Raw genomic sequence first — 16195 nt, forward strand, 5'->3', positions numbered from 1 at the left:
TTTCCACACCCAAAGTGACTAATGTAGGACTCCTAAGTCTGAAAAAGACGTGATTTGGGGGAAATACAGTATAGAAGTCTATGAAATTATAGACCGCATGTTGGAGAGGGAAGAAGTTTTCCCTGACTCTTCCAGTACCAGAGATATCAAAGAGATATCCATCATCAAAGGAGGTCAGTAGGGGAGTGAGGTTCAAAGTAAATATGAGATGGTTCTTCATATCTGTTGGTAGCACACCTGGGGAGCTCCTTTCCCAAACATCTGGTAGATGCTAAAAGCTAACAAAGCTGCAAAATCTCACAAAACAAAAAGCCACCAAAGCTACCAAAACAGGGAGACCACATTGCATTTGTACCCAATAAGGAGGCTACTGTAGCATAAGCAAAATACCTGCATCTGCAATGCCACTCATTGCTACTACAGTTTTCACTAGACCAGACATTTCCTATTTCTCATGATCAGGGGTGTTATGATCCATTTGGATCGCTCAAATTTACAGGACAACATACTCTGTAAATTGAACTTTATTTTATGAACACGCTAGGAAAGAAAACAAACACTTCAAACAAGGGCTAGATCCCCTTTGTACAGACTAATCTAACGTGAATTCACTGATTCATCACTTAATTCATGATGTTTCTAACTCACAAGTTCTCTAATCATAACTTGCAACTCGTGCCTATGAGCAAAATAGCTACCTAGTCGACAGCGAGAGCACTCATTCGTCCTCCTCCATCACCTTGTGGGTGTCCCCTGTATCACACCTGGAAGTAAGAAAGCCTCACCAGTCTGGCTGCCATTGGATCTGCTTCAAAAGATTTTTGGGTAAGCTGATGTATTTATACCTTCCAGCTTGGAAGTTTGATCTACAGCATTTCCATAAGTTAGTGTGTTCTGAAGAAACTGTCATACAATCAATATGCAAGGATTACGGCTGCAGGAGACAGCAAGCTGCAGGTGATAACAGCTGCATAATGACCTCTAGCCCTCCCTGTCCATAGCATCCTGCCTATGTGTTGCTCTCACTTTGACGTAATGGCACTGCTCCCAGCATACATCAGACCCTAGTAGGAGCTGTGTATTAGCCAAAACTGGAGCAGGAGTTGAGTGAGCAGTTGTGAGTCCCTTTTGTTCCCAGACTAATACTGCAGAGGACAGATAAACACAACCACATCTGGGCTGGGCTTCAGGAAAATGCCGAGCCCAGCCTGGATCTCCTCATAGTGCCCACTCAGCTGGTTTGCAACTGCTGACTGCCTCGCAGTGCCCAGGCTTCCAGCACCCAACCCACCTTCTGACTTTCCCTTCCCCATGATTTGCCAGCCTTGCAGACAAAGCTTGCTCCGGAGCCTAGCCACGGCCCTCGGCATAGGCTTAGACCTACCTGCAGAGGGGGTGAATCCCTGTGCTGCCAGCCCACATCCAGCTCCAGTGACTGCCAGGAGGTCTGCCTTCTGCCACTGCTGCCAGTATCTCCTGTCGACTCCCTGCATTAGGCAACACAGTCTTGGGGCCTTCCTCTCTTCCAGCTTGCTCTTCCTGACACCTGTCCCCACCAGAATCTTCCCTTTGCATTATTTTGGATGTATTTTCCCTCTTTAGCATGAAGTCCTTGTTTTCTTTCCTCAATACTCAACTCAATTTTTTCGACCTTGCCTTTAAGCACTGAGTAAATCCCTCTCATCTGCATGTCAAAACCTGCTAGCTTCTCTCAGGAACTGTCTTGCACTGGAGGTGCTACTCCAATGTACATATCATTTCCCTACTCAGCACCAGCTATCACGCCAGCTCCAATACATGGGACAATCCCTCTCCTTTCATCAACACTCACAGTATACTTTGACTTTCCTCTTTCATAATGGGGCTATTAGTTTTGGTTTAAACAAGCGCAGATACTTTTCCCACCCCCTCTGACCTGGTCATCTTCCACCATCACCCAAGTTCAGAAGCTAGCACCAGCAGCCTCCACCTCCTCTGGGGAAACAAGGACAAACATGAAAGCAATATTTTGAGGAAAGGGTGGTATATAAGTCCCCAGCAGGAGAAAGGGGCAGGGGGTGTCACCCATTTGGCAGAGCATTTATCGATTAGTTTCAGTTCAAACCAATTATCACTGGCAGCACTAGTCATTAGAAAAGCCAATGCTGAGTCACATTCTCTGATTTTTGTTCTGCAGATAAGATGCTGCTATTGCTTGTGAAAGGTCACAGCCTGGTGTTACGCTAGCAACACAGGCATCAGGACTTGTCAAACTTTTTCTGTGCTTTGTTTAGCTGTAAGAGCAATTATCTAATGACCTGATGTCTACTACTTTGTTTTAGCTTTTGCTTTGCTTTATCCAATTGCATGGTGAAATGTTTGTCATTATATGTACATTTTGTAACTAGTAGACAGTAATAGCAGGTAGTTATTCTGTGTAGAATGAACTATTTATGACCCCAAAATAAAACGCAGCATAAAGGATCAGTAGCATGGGGTGATAACAGGGGCCCTGGCAGTACGGGTGTAGGACGATGTTGGAGGCCCCAGGCTACAAATAGCTCACCAGTGGTTAATTACTGGTCATCAAAGGGTGCAACCTTAGCAGGTGGGTAAGACAAATTTTAGGTGTAACAAAGGAGAACAAACAACGAGTACCAAACAAATGTAAAATGCATCATATATAGCAAATTTGGATCTAGTGTGGAGTTGTGAACCAATGAAGAAAGAATAAGATGTGGTGTGTATTAGTAAGCATGTAAAAATGACCTCGGGTGGATCATACGGTGAAAAGGAAGAAATTTTCAGTTGTGCTTATCCCAGCAAAGAGGAAGAGAAACTCTCCCCACTAATGTCAGACTCTGCTTGGTGGAGGACCTAGGACACTCATGACTTGCTGTTACACCTGCCACCACCCCAGACTGAGGACATCAGAGAGGCAGTGTAGTGGTGCCTATAAAAGCAAAGAAAGGGGACTATGCTAGAAAGTTTGTATCAATTTTACTTGATATAATCTGGACTATAACGGTTAGTATCATTGTAATAAAAATACAAAAATATAATTCCATCACCTAATTATCTCAGCTAACAATAATTCTTTGATTAGACTATTTTTAACAAGACTAGCAATATATTCTTCCTAGATCCGCAGGTAAGGTGTGTTTCCTTTTGCTCATAACAAGAGTTTGAATGTGACAAATTGATGGCAATTGAAGCAACCTGCTCCATAGCTTGGATGTAACAAGTTGATAACAAATGAGGTGTGCTTTCAGGAGTGTGCAGACTTGTGTTTGTACTTGGCTTCTCTGAGCTGCTGGAGTGTGGGATCTGTGGAGGCAGGGGTTTGATTTTGGACTTTTTCCTGCCCGGTCCACCTCCGAGATGTGATGTTTGTGTTGAGGACACAAGTTCACCCCACTCAAAAGAGATCCTCCAACTCTTTTCAGGTTCAAAGATCCTCCAGATCTGGGGTTGCCAATCTGATCTTATTATTGATTGATTATTTCCTATGCATACATACGGTGCCATCACAGCACTCACTGCATCTTCAGTCAGATTTTACCCATGATTCATGTGACAGCCCATCCACAGGGTGATGAGTGGCTGAAATCCTAGAGGCCATCCTTGTTTTGTCCTTAGTTTTTTGTGAGCAGCTCTGTACAGAGCGACCTGGCTGGTAATGCCAAGGGCTGTTGACATCCTTGGCCTCTATTCCCAGGCGTCCTTCACAGTCATCACTGAACTTCTCTTTGCTTCAATATACCCCTCTATAAACTGTCAATAAAAATACTTCCTGTCTCGTGGTGAACGTCATTCAGCTTAACGACTGTTAGTAAAATGCCTTGGAATATTTAGCTGAGAAGCACACTTTAGAAGTGGGATGTAGGTAAGGTTTCATTAGGAGCATACTGGCCACTTAATGGACCGTGACACGTGAAAGCAATTTCCAGGGGAATCTGAGGATTCTCTTTGCTGGCACTGTGATGTGCTCTGGAAATTGTCACCTTCTCCAGTGCATTAGGTAGTCAGTTGTTAAAACAGAAGGAAAAACAAAGGCAAATAGTTAAACTGAGCCTGTAATTTTTTTTTTTTTGTTCGTTTAAATAAAGATAGAGCTTTCTCCTCAGCACCAAAAAAAGGCACCTTTATTAACATGGCTCAGAAGGAAATTTTTTAACTTTTAAGATGCAGCAAGTGGTGTCTATAGTGCTACTATGTAGAAGTAGATCAAAATATAGAACACAAGACACAAGTGCAATCAGACATGCTTTATTTTAAATTCTTATTATACTGCAGTTATAAAAAGTCTGGAATGGAAAGCAGGTTTATATGCAAGAGCAAAAAATGGATAATTTTATTAGAAGATGTGGACTCTGGTAGGACTGCTTAATTACTTAACAGAGATTGTCACCTTGTGTTTGCAACACACTGTTCAGTCCCTTGTACCCCAGAGGACTTATATGGAAGACTTTGATGTTGCAGAGTTTCTAATGTGGTCACATAAGCTGTACAAAATGAGTGGGTGCCCATGCCTGAAATGAAAGCCCCCAAAAGTCTGGTGTTCCTGGATCCAGGGATATTCATTGAGCGTATGACGTGGTATGAACCTTTGCTTTGTTCCACATAATTTAGCAAAAGAGTAGCCTGCATTTCTCCCCCCCCCAGGACTTGCTTGTTTTTAACAGCTGGTCACAGGTTTTGCAGGAGGCAGTGTGTGGCAAGAAGAGGAGCAGAAGGCAAGTGATGTCCCTTGCTTTGTCACTAATGAGACCACAAAATGACACGGCCATACACAGTACAATAAAGCCCCAGTGTTTAATGAGCATGAGGCTCCTTTTAACTTCTTTGGAAGCTCAGTTAGCTCACCTGTGCTGTTTATACAGGACATGCTCTTACACACTGCGGCCAGGGGAGAGGAGTTGCCACAGCTTGTGGCACATGCGTCTTTGCCTCGTGGAAAAAGATCCCAAGAAGGATTTCAGGGGAGATGAGAAATGAATACACACACACCCACCCCTGCTGCCCTAGCACAATGGGGTACATGGCTTAGGATGGAGCAGTACCCTGCATGGAAGACTAATGGAAACCACAGATTCAGAGCAGCCAGAAGGTCCTCAAGGGAGGAGCGATGCCTTGGGAGGCCCCATTGCACCTCACAGAGGAATATACTGCGAGAAAGGCAGGAAGCAGACCCAGCTTGTGGAGTTTCTGACTCTCAGGATACATCTTTATTCCTTTTCCAGCTGAGCTTCCGTCCCTGTATATTCCTGGGGTTTCTCGTGTAACAGGACTTCATTCTGCAGTAGCTGTGATTCCCGGGAACTTTCAGGCATGGTTTAATCTAAACTGATCCCCAGGTGGCAGCTCCAGTGCAGGATATTTGCTAGGCTTGTGGGGCTGGCAGGAGAAGACCCTCAGGCTGCCCCCTCCACTACTCTCTCCTTCACCCCATTTACCAGCTGGCAGATCCTGGAGTGCTCTGGGGCAGCGAACGCCACTGACACACACATGGGTGGGAAATGGGGCTACAGGGTGGGTTCAGGAGAGAAGAAAAGGCAGAAAAGGAGGAAGAGAGAACACATCATACACAGGAGATGTGACCAGGAAATGCAAGTTTGGTGTGATGAACTCTGAGCAGGAGCATAAAAAACTCTGGAATTTCATCAAGCAAAGGATGGGAACAGTGTATCAACAGCATATGGGGTGGGATGAGGGCATGAAATACAGGAATGAGTATGTGTGGGTGCCTGCACACAGGAAAGAGTACGAGAAAAAACATAGGGAAGCAGCAAGAGGAAACAAGGAGCGGGGAACATTCTGGAGATAACACATCCTGAGAGATGCTCCCAGCAAAGCGAGCTCTCCATGAACTGGAAAATTATAACATTGTAAGATAAAGCAGTCCCTTTAGCTAGAAATACCTGTTTTTATTGCAGCCTGAATAATCTACCATAAGGTTGTGTAATTCAGTCTGAGAATTTATAACACTGGGTTCTTTTTTTTTTCCTTTTCTGTGAAATATCAGGCCTTAATTAAAACTAAAGTTCAGACTTCTTTGGTGAATGGAGCTTTTCAGATTCCCCTGCAGCACTAATGCAAAAGACCTTAAATACAAGTGAACTATAGTAATAATATGGCCTAGAATTGCCTTTGATTACATGTATCTAATTTTAAGTCATTCTTTATCCAGGTGTTTTTTCATGCTCTCCCCAGTCTTACCACTTAGTTTTCCTTATCAAATGTTGTTCAGCACAAAGATGACCAAAATAACAATAAACAGATTTCGACTTTTTCCTCCTCCACTCCCCCAACGTGATATTTTGAAATATAGCTAAATGAGAGATGAAGGCAGCATGTTGGTTCATGGTTTCTGAATCTGGACGTTCAGCTCACCATACACATGCCTCAAAGCATCACAATTCAGGCTTGCAATCAGCTTTCGTAACCCTGGTCGTTCTGGGATGCATTTTACTTCCCAGATCAAGGTAGAGTTCATTGGGATTTGCCTGTAGGGAAAAAGGAAAGTAACAATATTGTGATCAGTCAGCCAATGCTCTCAACCTGACCCACAACTGGAGAAACTGAAGATGGACAGTACAACACATCTCAAATTTTTTATGTTTCACTCAATCTCATAAGTGTGCTATAAATTATTCCCTCCATCTTCTATTCCTCTCAGAACTGACTCTGACAAAACCTTTTCTAGCTTTTCCTCCAGGCTAATTTTAAATTTCCAAAATGAATCCATTTTCTTCTGCCTCCTGTCACTTCCTCTCACAATCACTTTCAGAATGATCTTTTTTATAGCTAACATATTTTTTCTACTTTATAATTCCATTTTACCTGTTTATTATAGTCTATAGCCTGTTGGTGATTCCTTAAATGGTTAAATAAGTCTTTGTTATGGAGTGTCCAGGGCATTCCCATGCAAACCTGATGCAGTGCTGAGGAGATGCTGAGACCCTCGGCCAGCTCCTACCCTGAGCCACCCTGCCATGGTCGTAACATCAACAAATCTCCTCACTGGCCACTTCAGATGACTTCTTCATGTCCATACAAATAAGTCAAAGTGTTCTTGGGAGTTAGCAGTTACTCTTTTACATTATGTATGACTCTTGATAACTCATACTATAAAGCAACTCTATTCTCTGCTGCTCTTGATTTTCAATTTTTGCTACAATTAAGGTGCATGGAGAGCCTTGAGTATTAGGTTTCTGTGTTTTCTCAGTGCTTTCACTACACTCTGTGTGCAGATTTTGAAGGCTGATATTGTTTGATTGATTATGTTTGGGGGATGTCAGGATACAGCTGCTCCAAAGGAACCAATGGAGAAGGTAGCGTAGTGGGGAGCTGTTTGTAAAAATGAATGTTCTTTTCCTCACCATTAAGTAAGAGGATTATCAATTTAGCCAGTGTTCTCATCTCACGTCTATGGTATTCTGCAAGCAACTGAATAAAGTGAGAGTAAAGTAAGCCTAAACTTTAGTCACTATTTCAAATTTTCATCTGGTAGAATTTGGCTCTCAGATGCCATATCCTATGCCAGGGTCAGGACAGAAATGACTGCCCAGGCTTAGCACAAGCTGCCACAAGACAAGAAACCTTAATTAGCTCTAAATGAGCTTTGACACGTAGAAACACCTGAAGTGACTTACCTGCTAGTGTGAATGCATGCTTGGCTGAAATCCTTTTAACACTATCCATCACTGCCTGGTTAATTCTCATTTGTCATGCAAAGACTATGCCCCACGTAGGAACTGATGCTGCCAAAGGCTTTTCCATAAGTCATGCTCCTCATCTGTCTGAGGCTAATAGCTAAATCTCTCTCTCTCTCTCGTGTCTTTATGAATGGTCAAGACTGAAGCCCCCAAGCAACATCATTCCCAGAATAATGTTGTATCAGCTGGATCACACATACCTGTTTTGTGGAGTCACCCAAGTGATACAGAAAAGCTAGCTTAAAAATACAGGGAGGTCAAAAGTCTCATCCCCACAAAGAATTGCAAAAGCCACATCCCATATGTGACAGTCCCTGATGGACAGGGAAGCAGTGGAAGGGTGGGGAAAGCCTAGAATAGGTTTAATTCTCTTTGCAAATGGAGTAAAGCAACCCTAATCTGATTTTTCCTGGGAAAAAATTCAGTGATAAATGGTTCTACGTAATATGCTGAGCCATCACTGCACCAGAACCATTTATCACTCTGAATGCATGGAGGAAAATGTGATTATTATTTAAATAAACTACAACTGCCCCCTGCTCTGTCCTCTGTGTGTATAACCTGCAGCCCTCATTCATCTCAGAGAAGTTAAATCTTAAAATGACTAAGCTGATCCATTTCCATTTTAAATGATGCCAAGAGCACTACTGAAAAGGGGAAAACATGGTGACTTGACGGAAAATGACGTCTGTTCCGTGAGTCATTTTTCTCCCTAACTTCTGTGCCTTTGATGCACCTGACAACTTCTTCATCCTTGAAGGTGAGAGCAGCCCACGGCAGCTTTTGGATCGAGATGGATGCAGAACAACAGGGGACGCTGGCACGGCTGGACAGCAACGAGGGCTATTACTGCAACTTGTGTAACTCCTGTGGACCATGCTGAGTCATGTTCCACAGCGTCTGTGACATACCACATGCACAAAGCAAGCACAGTATGATGCCCTTTCACAGTCATTTTTCTATCCAGCTCCACTCTGGAGACTGGTTTTGATCTTTTTATCCCCGGCCCAGATGCAATCAGGCTCAGACCTCCTGGCTGCAGATAATGCTGACAATTTATGCAGCTGCTGAAGCACAGGCAATTTTTCAAACTGCTTTTGCACACACCTGGGGACCATCAGCTCAGGTAATGATACATAACATTGCTTTGGCTGCCCAAGACTAAGCAATGGCTGCAAAATTTTCCAAGGATCCCAGATATATATCCTGGAACTGGCTAATGCTGAGCTTATAACACTGAACTCAAATGGAAAGAGGGTTTAGGAAACAACTTGCTTAGCATACGGGTACCACTGTGTTGGCATGAGGTGCAACTCTGAGTATGATGAAGGTGGCTTTCCTTTTCCTCAAACTTGGGAGCACCCTGTGTTAGGAACACACCTCTGTGCCGGGGCAGCCCTCTGCAGTGGTGCTACCAGGGGGAGCTGTGTGCTCGCACACCCACTGTAGCCATCCCAGCAGGCTCTGCTGCATCCAACACACATTTCATGTCTTGACATAAGCTTGCAAAGATCATCTGAGGTACCTGAATGTCTTGTATAATCATGATTAACATGAATGGAGAAAAGCCCTTTTTGAAAAACAGCACAGGACTTGATTTGCACATGCTGAGCGAATGGCAGTAAACACTTCATGTGTAGGATAAATCTGTCTTTCTTTCTGTGATAGCGGCTCGTAGGTGCTATTGTCAAGCGCTAAAAATAATGTAATACAGTGAAAAAGTAAAATCAGGCTGCATTAGCAACTACCCACAACCACTACCCCTTCCTCCAACACTGGTATTGAACGGATGAAATGCTCTCACAGTCTCTCTGCACAGTCTCTCTGGACAGCCTGACTTCTTCTGACTATTGAGACCTATAGCTCCCCTGTGTATTGAATTTTAAAGTAAGGAGAGTGTGTCTGAATTGAATTACTCAGCGCAGCATTAGTTAAGTGTCTCTTGCAAGCTTCCTCCTGTGAGCAAGCAGGGGATGAACTCCCAGCTAGTTGTGCTTTCTTCCCTACCTGAACTCCTTTTTCATTGTTCTCAGCACACCGGGTCCCTCGAGGCGGAGCGTGACATTGTCCAGGGTTTTTTTCAGAGGATTGGTGAATTTCACAGTCACAGACATTTCTTTACCAGCTACCGTCTCACCTTGGGTCTGCAAGACAAGGAAAGGACAATGCTCCACAAACCGATAATAATAAAATGCTCCATGGTGAAATCTGTAGGGTTAAATACACAGTACTTGCAAAGAAGGAGAGGAGGGGGAATGGAGCACACAGCAAAACAGCATGAGGCAGAGAAAGCCTGGTCAGAAGAAAATTGTTGGATGGGCCCATGGGTACCACTGCAGATTTTTCTACCCATTGCAACTTTCCGTCAAACCACATGGCAGGTCAAGAGGCACGCCCTCATTTCCATAGAAAAAACAGAAATCTGTATACACAGTCCTGGAGCTGAGTGTCCAACTAAGGGCAAGTCCAGCTGAGGGGGCCTCTCTCCCAGATTCTGTCCCCCTCCCCAGGCTCCCCACCAGCACTGAAGTGCATGGCCTGCTCAGGACGTAAGCTCTAGAAGAGAAGGGCAGGTCTTATTACCTTAAATTAGAAACACCTTGTCACATTGCTTGCACCCCCTAAAATTGTTGTGCCCATCTTCCCCTGCCTTGCAACCACCTCTTGTGCTCTGAAGGGTTTCTAGCCCTGCGAATGCGCTCTACATAGACCTGAGAGCCAGTTGTCCTCCAAAACCCTTACATAGCAAAAAATCAATACATTTTGCACTGGAAAATATTAAACTGCGAGACTAATGAGCAGCGATCTCGTTGACCTCCACGTGTATTACAGTACACAGCTGAAGGGATCTGTCTGTCCCTTCAGATCAGTGCTGGTAGTACAGCTGCCTGGAAAACACCTCCAAATGAACGTGTTTTTAAACAGAGACTACATGCATGGGGATGTTGGTTTCTTTCCTCTAGAAACACAACACTTCTCTCAGAATATAAAAGGCTCAGGCAAGGCTTTTCAACTTATGGCTGGCAGATCCCAGCTGGTCCATGGACTACTTTAAAGGGCCTTGAGAAAGGTAACTAAGAAAAACAAGTATCTTGTTGATAAATTTAAAGTGCTACGCTGGGGTATGCAGTCCTACTGCAAATTTTTAAGGAGTATGACAGTTGCAAAAAGCTGGAACGACTGGTCTAAGGGATCACTCTGCACCCAATACCGATATATTGACTGGAGTAAAGAATGAGATACTCACAGGTAAGCTCTCGACAGTATTTGGCCACCTGAATTTGCAAAAAGACATCAGTGACATTTTCAGAAGTCCTAGCCCAATTAGAGGTCTTATGTCCTCCTTATTTTAATTGCCCATTTAAGATCACTGTTACATGGGAGGATTCAAAATCATGCTGAACTCCCACACATAAAACTGAGACCATGATCTGTATTTGCCGAGCTTATTTTTGTAACCTGGTCTCAAGCTGATTTAGAATAAGGTGTAATTTCCTACACTGTTAACTCTGACAATCTCCTTAGACCAACAGAGAAAGATCAAAGGTGTATCTGAAGACGTGAGGGGAAATAAGTTTTTTCATTCTTCTCCCTTACTCTCACATTAAGAACTCCAGTCTGCCAGTCAAATTCAATGAAGAAATCTGACAAGAAATCTAGGGAGATAAGATTCTTCGGATTTCTTAAAAAAACAATAAAGCAAAGTTTCCTATATAAATACATCGTTATATGCACATGCACACATACACACACACTCTCTTAAAAAAATCCAGCTATTAAAATTTCAGCTTATTTTTACGCATCACAAAGAAGCAGAGAAGAGACAAACTCAGTTTTACTAGAAGGCATGGTTATTGGACAACAACCTCTCTTATATACTAAACATCCTTTCTTCATAACAGCAGGGAGGATAAACTATTTTGAAGCTGAAATTTGGGATCCTGTATAAGATGTTCTGTTTAAGTATTGAATTGAAAGAACTCTCTACTTTCAAAATTTGATTATTGAAGACAGGTATTTGAAGTAGATTTTATCTGTCTTGTTTACCTCCTCTCTAGAATGCTCAGTAAACCAAAAAACTTTTATTTGAAAATACCAATAATCTGATCAGATCATAGTGACATTTCTGTAGACCATGAAATATTTTGCAAACTTCACTGTAGTTTTGATCTACATTTTTTAAAAAGCTTTCTCTGCAGAAGACTGCTGTTTCAGATTGCTACATATATTATTATATGGAAACATGAACATTGGTTCAAATAGATGTACAAGGAGGAAAAGGTCTATAAACTTAGATTTCTTTCAAAGTCCTGAACTTTAGGGAGCTGCATTCATGTTTATGTAAAGCTTCCTCAACAGGTGTTCTGTTTTGGGGTTTTTTTAGTATTAGGAAGAAAAGCAGATCCAAATGACATCATTCAAAGCAGATGAAGGCTCAGCGCTTTTGAAAATAAGGCAATTTATTTGGATGCCCAGTTATGAATTGAGAACTCTAAATCTCAGCCCTGCCTTTGCCATATGACATAGGGTCCTTGTCCTATCACGAACATTACACTTCTGCATTTTCATAGGTACCATGCCACCGTCTGCAAAAATGCTTGAACTTTCAGGAAACTCCACTGACAGTACATTCACACAGTGGCAGCAAAACACTGAAATCCTGAAAGCATCGTCCTCAATAGATGCTGCCCATCCAAGTTTGGAGGAACTTTCCACAACAACTGCAGAAGCTTTCCAAGCGAATTCACCTCAATAGCAGCGTCCTTCATTCTTCAGCCAGAGGCCTCTGTACTGTGTTGCTTTAAATACAATAGGCTTCTGAAGTAAAGACTTGAGTGACTTGAGTGAGTAATCTCTCTTACCCTTTGAGTTTCTCCAGCTTTCTCAGATCTTTTCCCCTCCTTCCTCCACTGAGATCACTACGGCTCTCTACTACCAGTGATGCTGTCAGCTTCAGACTTCAATGTAGGGATACTCAGTACAATATATAACATACCTATACACCCTCGTACACTCCAGGCAGCTGCTGCTCTATAAGGTCCATATTAGACTGAAGGTCTAATGTGTGCGCACGCACACACACACACACATCCCAGAAGTCAATGTGACAGCCTTGTAGAGAACAGCCCATGTGCAGCATGGTGGTTGCTCCCCTCCACCCCAGCCCTGAGCTACCTTGATCTTCAGGGTGGGAATTTCCAGGACTGTTGCCTTCTGTGTGGCCAGAGTCTTCCCTGTTTCATTGATCCGCGCCGTCACAAAGAAATGAAAGGAGGCTTGGTCCAGCAGGTCACTCAGGTACTCGCTTGATTTGATCACAACATCGAAAGCGCTAGCTGAGGGGAGAAGCAGGAAAGAAAAAAGGTATCTGAAGCAATCTAATAGCTAATTGCTCCTCCCATCATGGCCAGTGCCAGTTACATGCGTGCCTTGGAAAAAAAGGTGGCCCACCACCAAAGAACGACTTTCATTTTTTTGCCCAAACTATCTTCATTTCTTTACCTCACCATTCCCCCTCTTATCTTGCCCTCTTTCCATTTAGGCTGTGAGCTCCCTGGGGCAAGGGCTGGGTTTGTGCACAGCCTCTGCCCAGTGCCCGTCAGCACGGGCCCAGGTCACTGTTGAAGGTTTCTAGGCATTACCACAAAATAAGCGAGAAGCAAGACTAGCAATAAATAGCCAGGTCCAAAGCTATGCTTTTGGACCAAAAGGTCCAAACCTTTTGAGTGTCACCCCTGTAAACATTTGCTCTTTCACTTTATTCCTGTGCTTTCTCTGCCCCTCTTCCTGGCAGAGGGATGCCACCAGGGATGTCACCAGAGCAGCCACTGGGGGTTGTGAGTCCATGCAGGCTACCTGGGAGACCACCTGCTCTCCAGGACATGTCTGGATATCTGCCTTTGTCCTACACTGGACTTGCCTGCAAAATTTAGCAAGAAGGTCCTCCTGTCACCAGCATGCCCTCCAGAGAGCTTTCACATGCTCCCTGACAATAATTATTGGAAGGAACAAGTCCCCCTAAGCTAGATGGTTGAGATGCAGGGAATCGTTAATTTTAACCATATTGAACTGCAATTCCCAGGCCAACAATGGTGTGAGAATGTGATGCAGAGAAGCAAACCTGCTAACTAAGTGACCGGGCAGAATATATAGATCTGGAGCTCTTGCTTCTATAAACATTCATTATAACCCTAGTAAACATATCAAGATCTCCCATCTGTTAACTATGGTTATTACTGTTATCCATTATTTGTATTGTACCTGTGACACACACTGTACACATTGAGATAACTGAACTCAGTTAGGTAAATGACATTCACCCCTTATCACTCTTTTGATCTGCCCACATCAAAACCAGTTCCTTGATTTGGTTTCAAAGCTATTCCCTTGGTGACCACCTGACCTGGATTTACCAGGCCAGCCTTAAATTTACTTGATGTGCTCCCCCTCCCTCCCTCCCTCTCACTCTGCATCTCTTGTAAAAGAATTTCCCATAATGCCCCAAACTGTAAATTATAAATCAGGCAAGGTATTTCTCATCTGTGTAAAATAAGTTAGTAAATAAATAAATAAATTAGTTCCAATTGAAGAGAAATTTACTTTACAGTGGAAGGAAAGATGAACTTTTCTGTTTAAATTTAATCACCACAGGAAAATAAAGAATAATAGACTTCCATTTCCTTAGCACTGGCTGTGCTGGTAAGTTGCCAGTACCACTTACTGCACCTGGGAAAGCCAAGGGAGACACAACACCGAGCTGCCTTACAGCCTTTTAAAAGAAAATAGAAAACTAAATATAACCGAGTAGATGTGAGAGCACCTTTGAAGACACTGGAAGGTTTAAGCTATTCAAATCCTCAAAGATGTTTTCAACCCACACAATTCCTTTAATCATTATTCTGAAAATCATGCATTCGCTTTCTGTTTGAAAATTTAGTTTGCGTCATTCTTTCAGTAGCATGAGCTTGAAAGATGCTTGTGACACATCTTTGTTATATTGTAATTTTTTGTTACCTCCAGATATATATATACACACTTCTTGCCATGAACGAAGCCTACAAATTCTGCCTGAGTGCCTTGGAAGGTATCCTACCATCACACCCCTGACAGAGCATTCTCACACAGTTACAAATCATCACGCTGCCTCCCTTCATACACCGTTCCCGATTGTATGCGTACTCCTTTCCAAGGCAAAGCCAAAAGAATTCATGTTCAAGTTTTATGTATCACCTTCATAGATGGCATAACTGGTCAGGTTTTTTTTGTCCTGTTGTGGGACAATGTGCTCCACAAGTCAATGACTGTAGCTCAGCTATAAGCTAATTTCCACCTTGAAAGGTGGTAATACCTTAAAACATGTCTCATCACAGAGACAGTGATGGGGACATACTTTTGGTACACATGCAAAAAAATTCATGTTCTGTTCTCTCTCGTGCCTATCTCTAGTCTGTGTTCACTTGCCATAGGTCAATTCAGAGTTTCCAGCACAGTTTCAAGAAGCTTTTTACAAACCATTTACTTAACTTAGAAAAAAAGAATTATGAGCTTCGGTGATGCTTATACATCATCTGTTCATTTCATTTCTTGCACAGAGGAGGTAGATGAGCCTCAAAGCACTGCAGAAGCTGTGTTTCAGGTAATAATACCTTACACAGACCTTTGATGCAAGAGCAAGACATAAGACTGAAATTTCCCCTGTCAAAGAAGTGGCACAGAATTTATACTGAGCAGTTGAAATTGATTTTTTTACTGTACCTAGCCAAGTCTCCAAAAATTTTTGCAGTATTTCAGATCAAATATTTAGTAACTGATGCAAGCCAATATAAAACCCCACACTGTGTTTTGATAGACTGTGTTGGAACAACCCAATGCAACCCAGAGTCAGCCAATTTCCAGACCCCTTGCAAATGAGTCAGGGGGTTAGAAAGAACCAGCAAGCAGCTGTCAGGGCTTTGTTATAGACCGGAGATAGAATTTTTATTAACCTTCACCTGTAGATCCATCTAAGTGGACTCCTACTTTATGGAGATTAATCAGCCCCAAATCAAAATGTGCAGTTTTAGATGATGGTCTAAGAGGAGGATTTTTTTTCACGGCACAGCAGGAACCATGATTCCACAGACGCTTCTCACTAAGACAAAACCCGTCCTCTTTGAGGAGAGAGGGCTCACAGTGTCTCCTGAGCTGGGATGAGATAGACAAGATAGATGAGAAAGCTCAGAGGTCAGCTAGGGTTGCTGTGATCCAGCACCAGACCCAGATCAGGAGGCCCATTCTTTGGCCTCCCAAAGTCCTGCCACTCCTGCTGCACTCAGCAGAGATTGCTTTTGCCCAGTAGCAGCGTCAAGAAGGCAAAATCATTGCTCCTGACTTTCTCAGCAGGGAACTCAAGTAGAGGACCCTCTGACTTAGCCTCCGTAAGAGCACGTTCTCATCACTTTTGCTGAGCTGGAGGCACTGACCCAAGAGCACAGGCCTGTCAGAAGAACAAGTGATTG

The 16195-nt window shown here is 43.1% G+C and overlaps 1 protein-coding gene across 1 annotated transcript in view; it reads right to left on the reverse strand.

Annotated features, from left to right (window-relative positions):
- Positions 1-4232: 4232 nt before the first annotated feature.
- The window catches only part of F13A1 (coagulation factor XIII A chain), a 60452-nt gene continuing 48489 nt past the window's right edge, over positions 4233-16195 (reverse strand). The window contains exons 13-15 of the mRNA XM_076330492.1: positions 12873-13033; positions 9705-9841; positions 4233-6485 (exon numbers count right to left, since the gene is read on the reverse strand). Coding sequence (XP_076186607.1) covers positions 6341-6485; positions 9705-9841; positions 12873-13033 — 443 coding nt within the window. The 3' untranslated portion in view covers positions 4233-6340. The remainder of the gene's footprint in view (positions 6486-9704; positions 9842-12872; positions 13034-16195) is intronic.

Source organism: Aptenodytes patagonicus, chromosome 2 (genome assembly GCF_965638725.1).
Source record: "Aptenodytes patagonicus chromosome 2, bAptPat1.pri.cur, whole genome shotgun sequence".
Taxonomy (NCBI): Eukaryota; Metazoa; Chordata; class Aves; order Sphenisciformes; family Spheniscidae; genus Aptenodytes; species Aptenodytes patagonicus.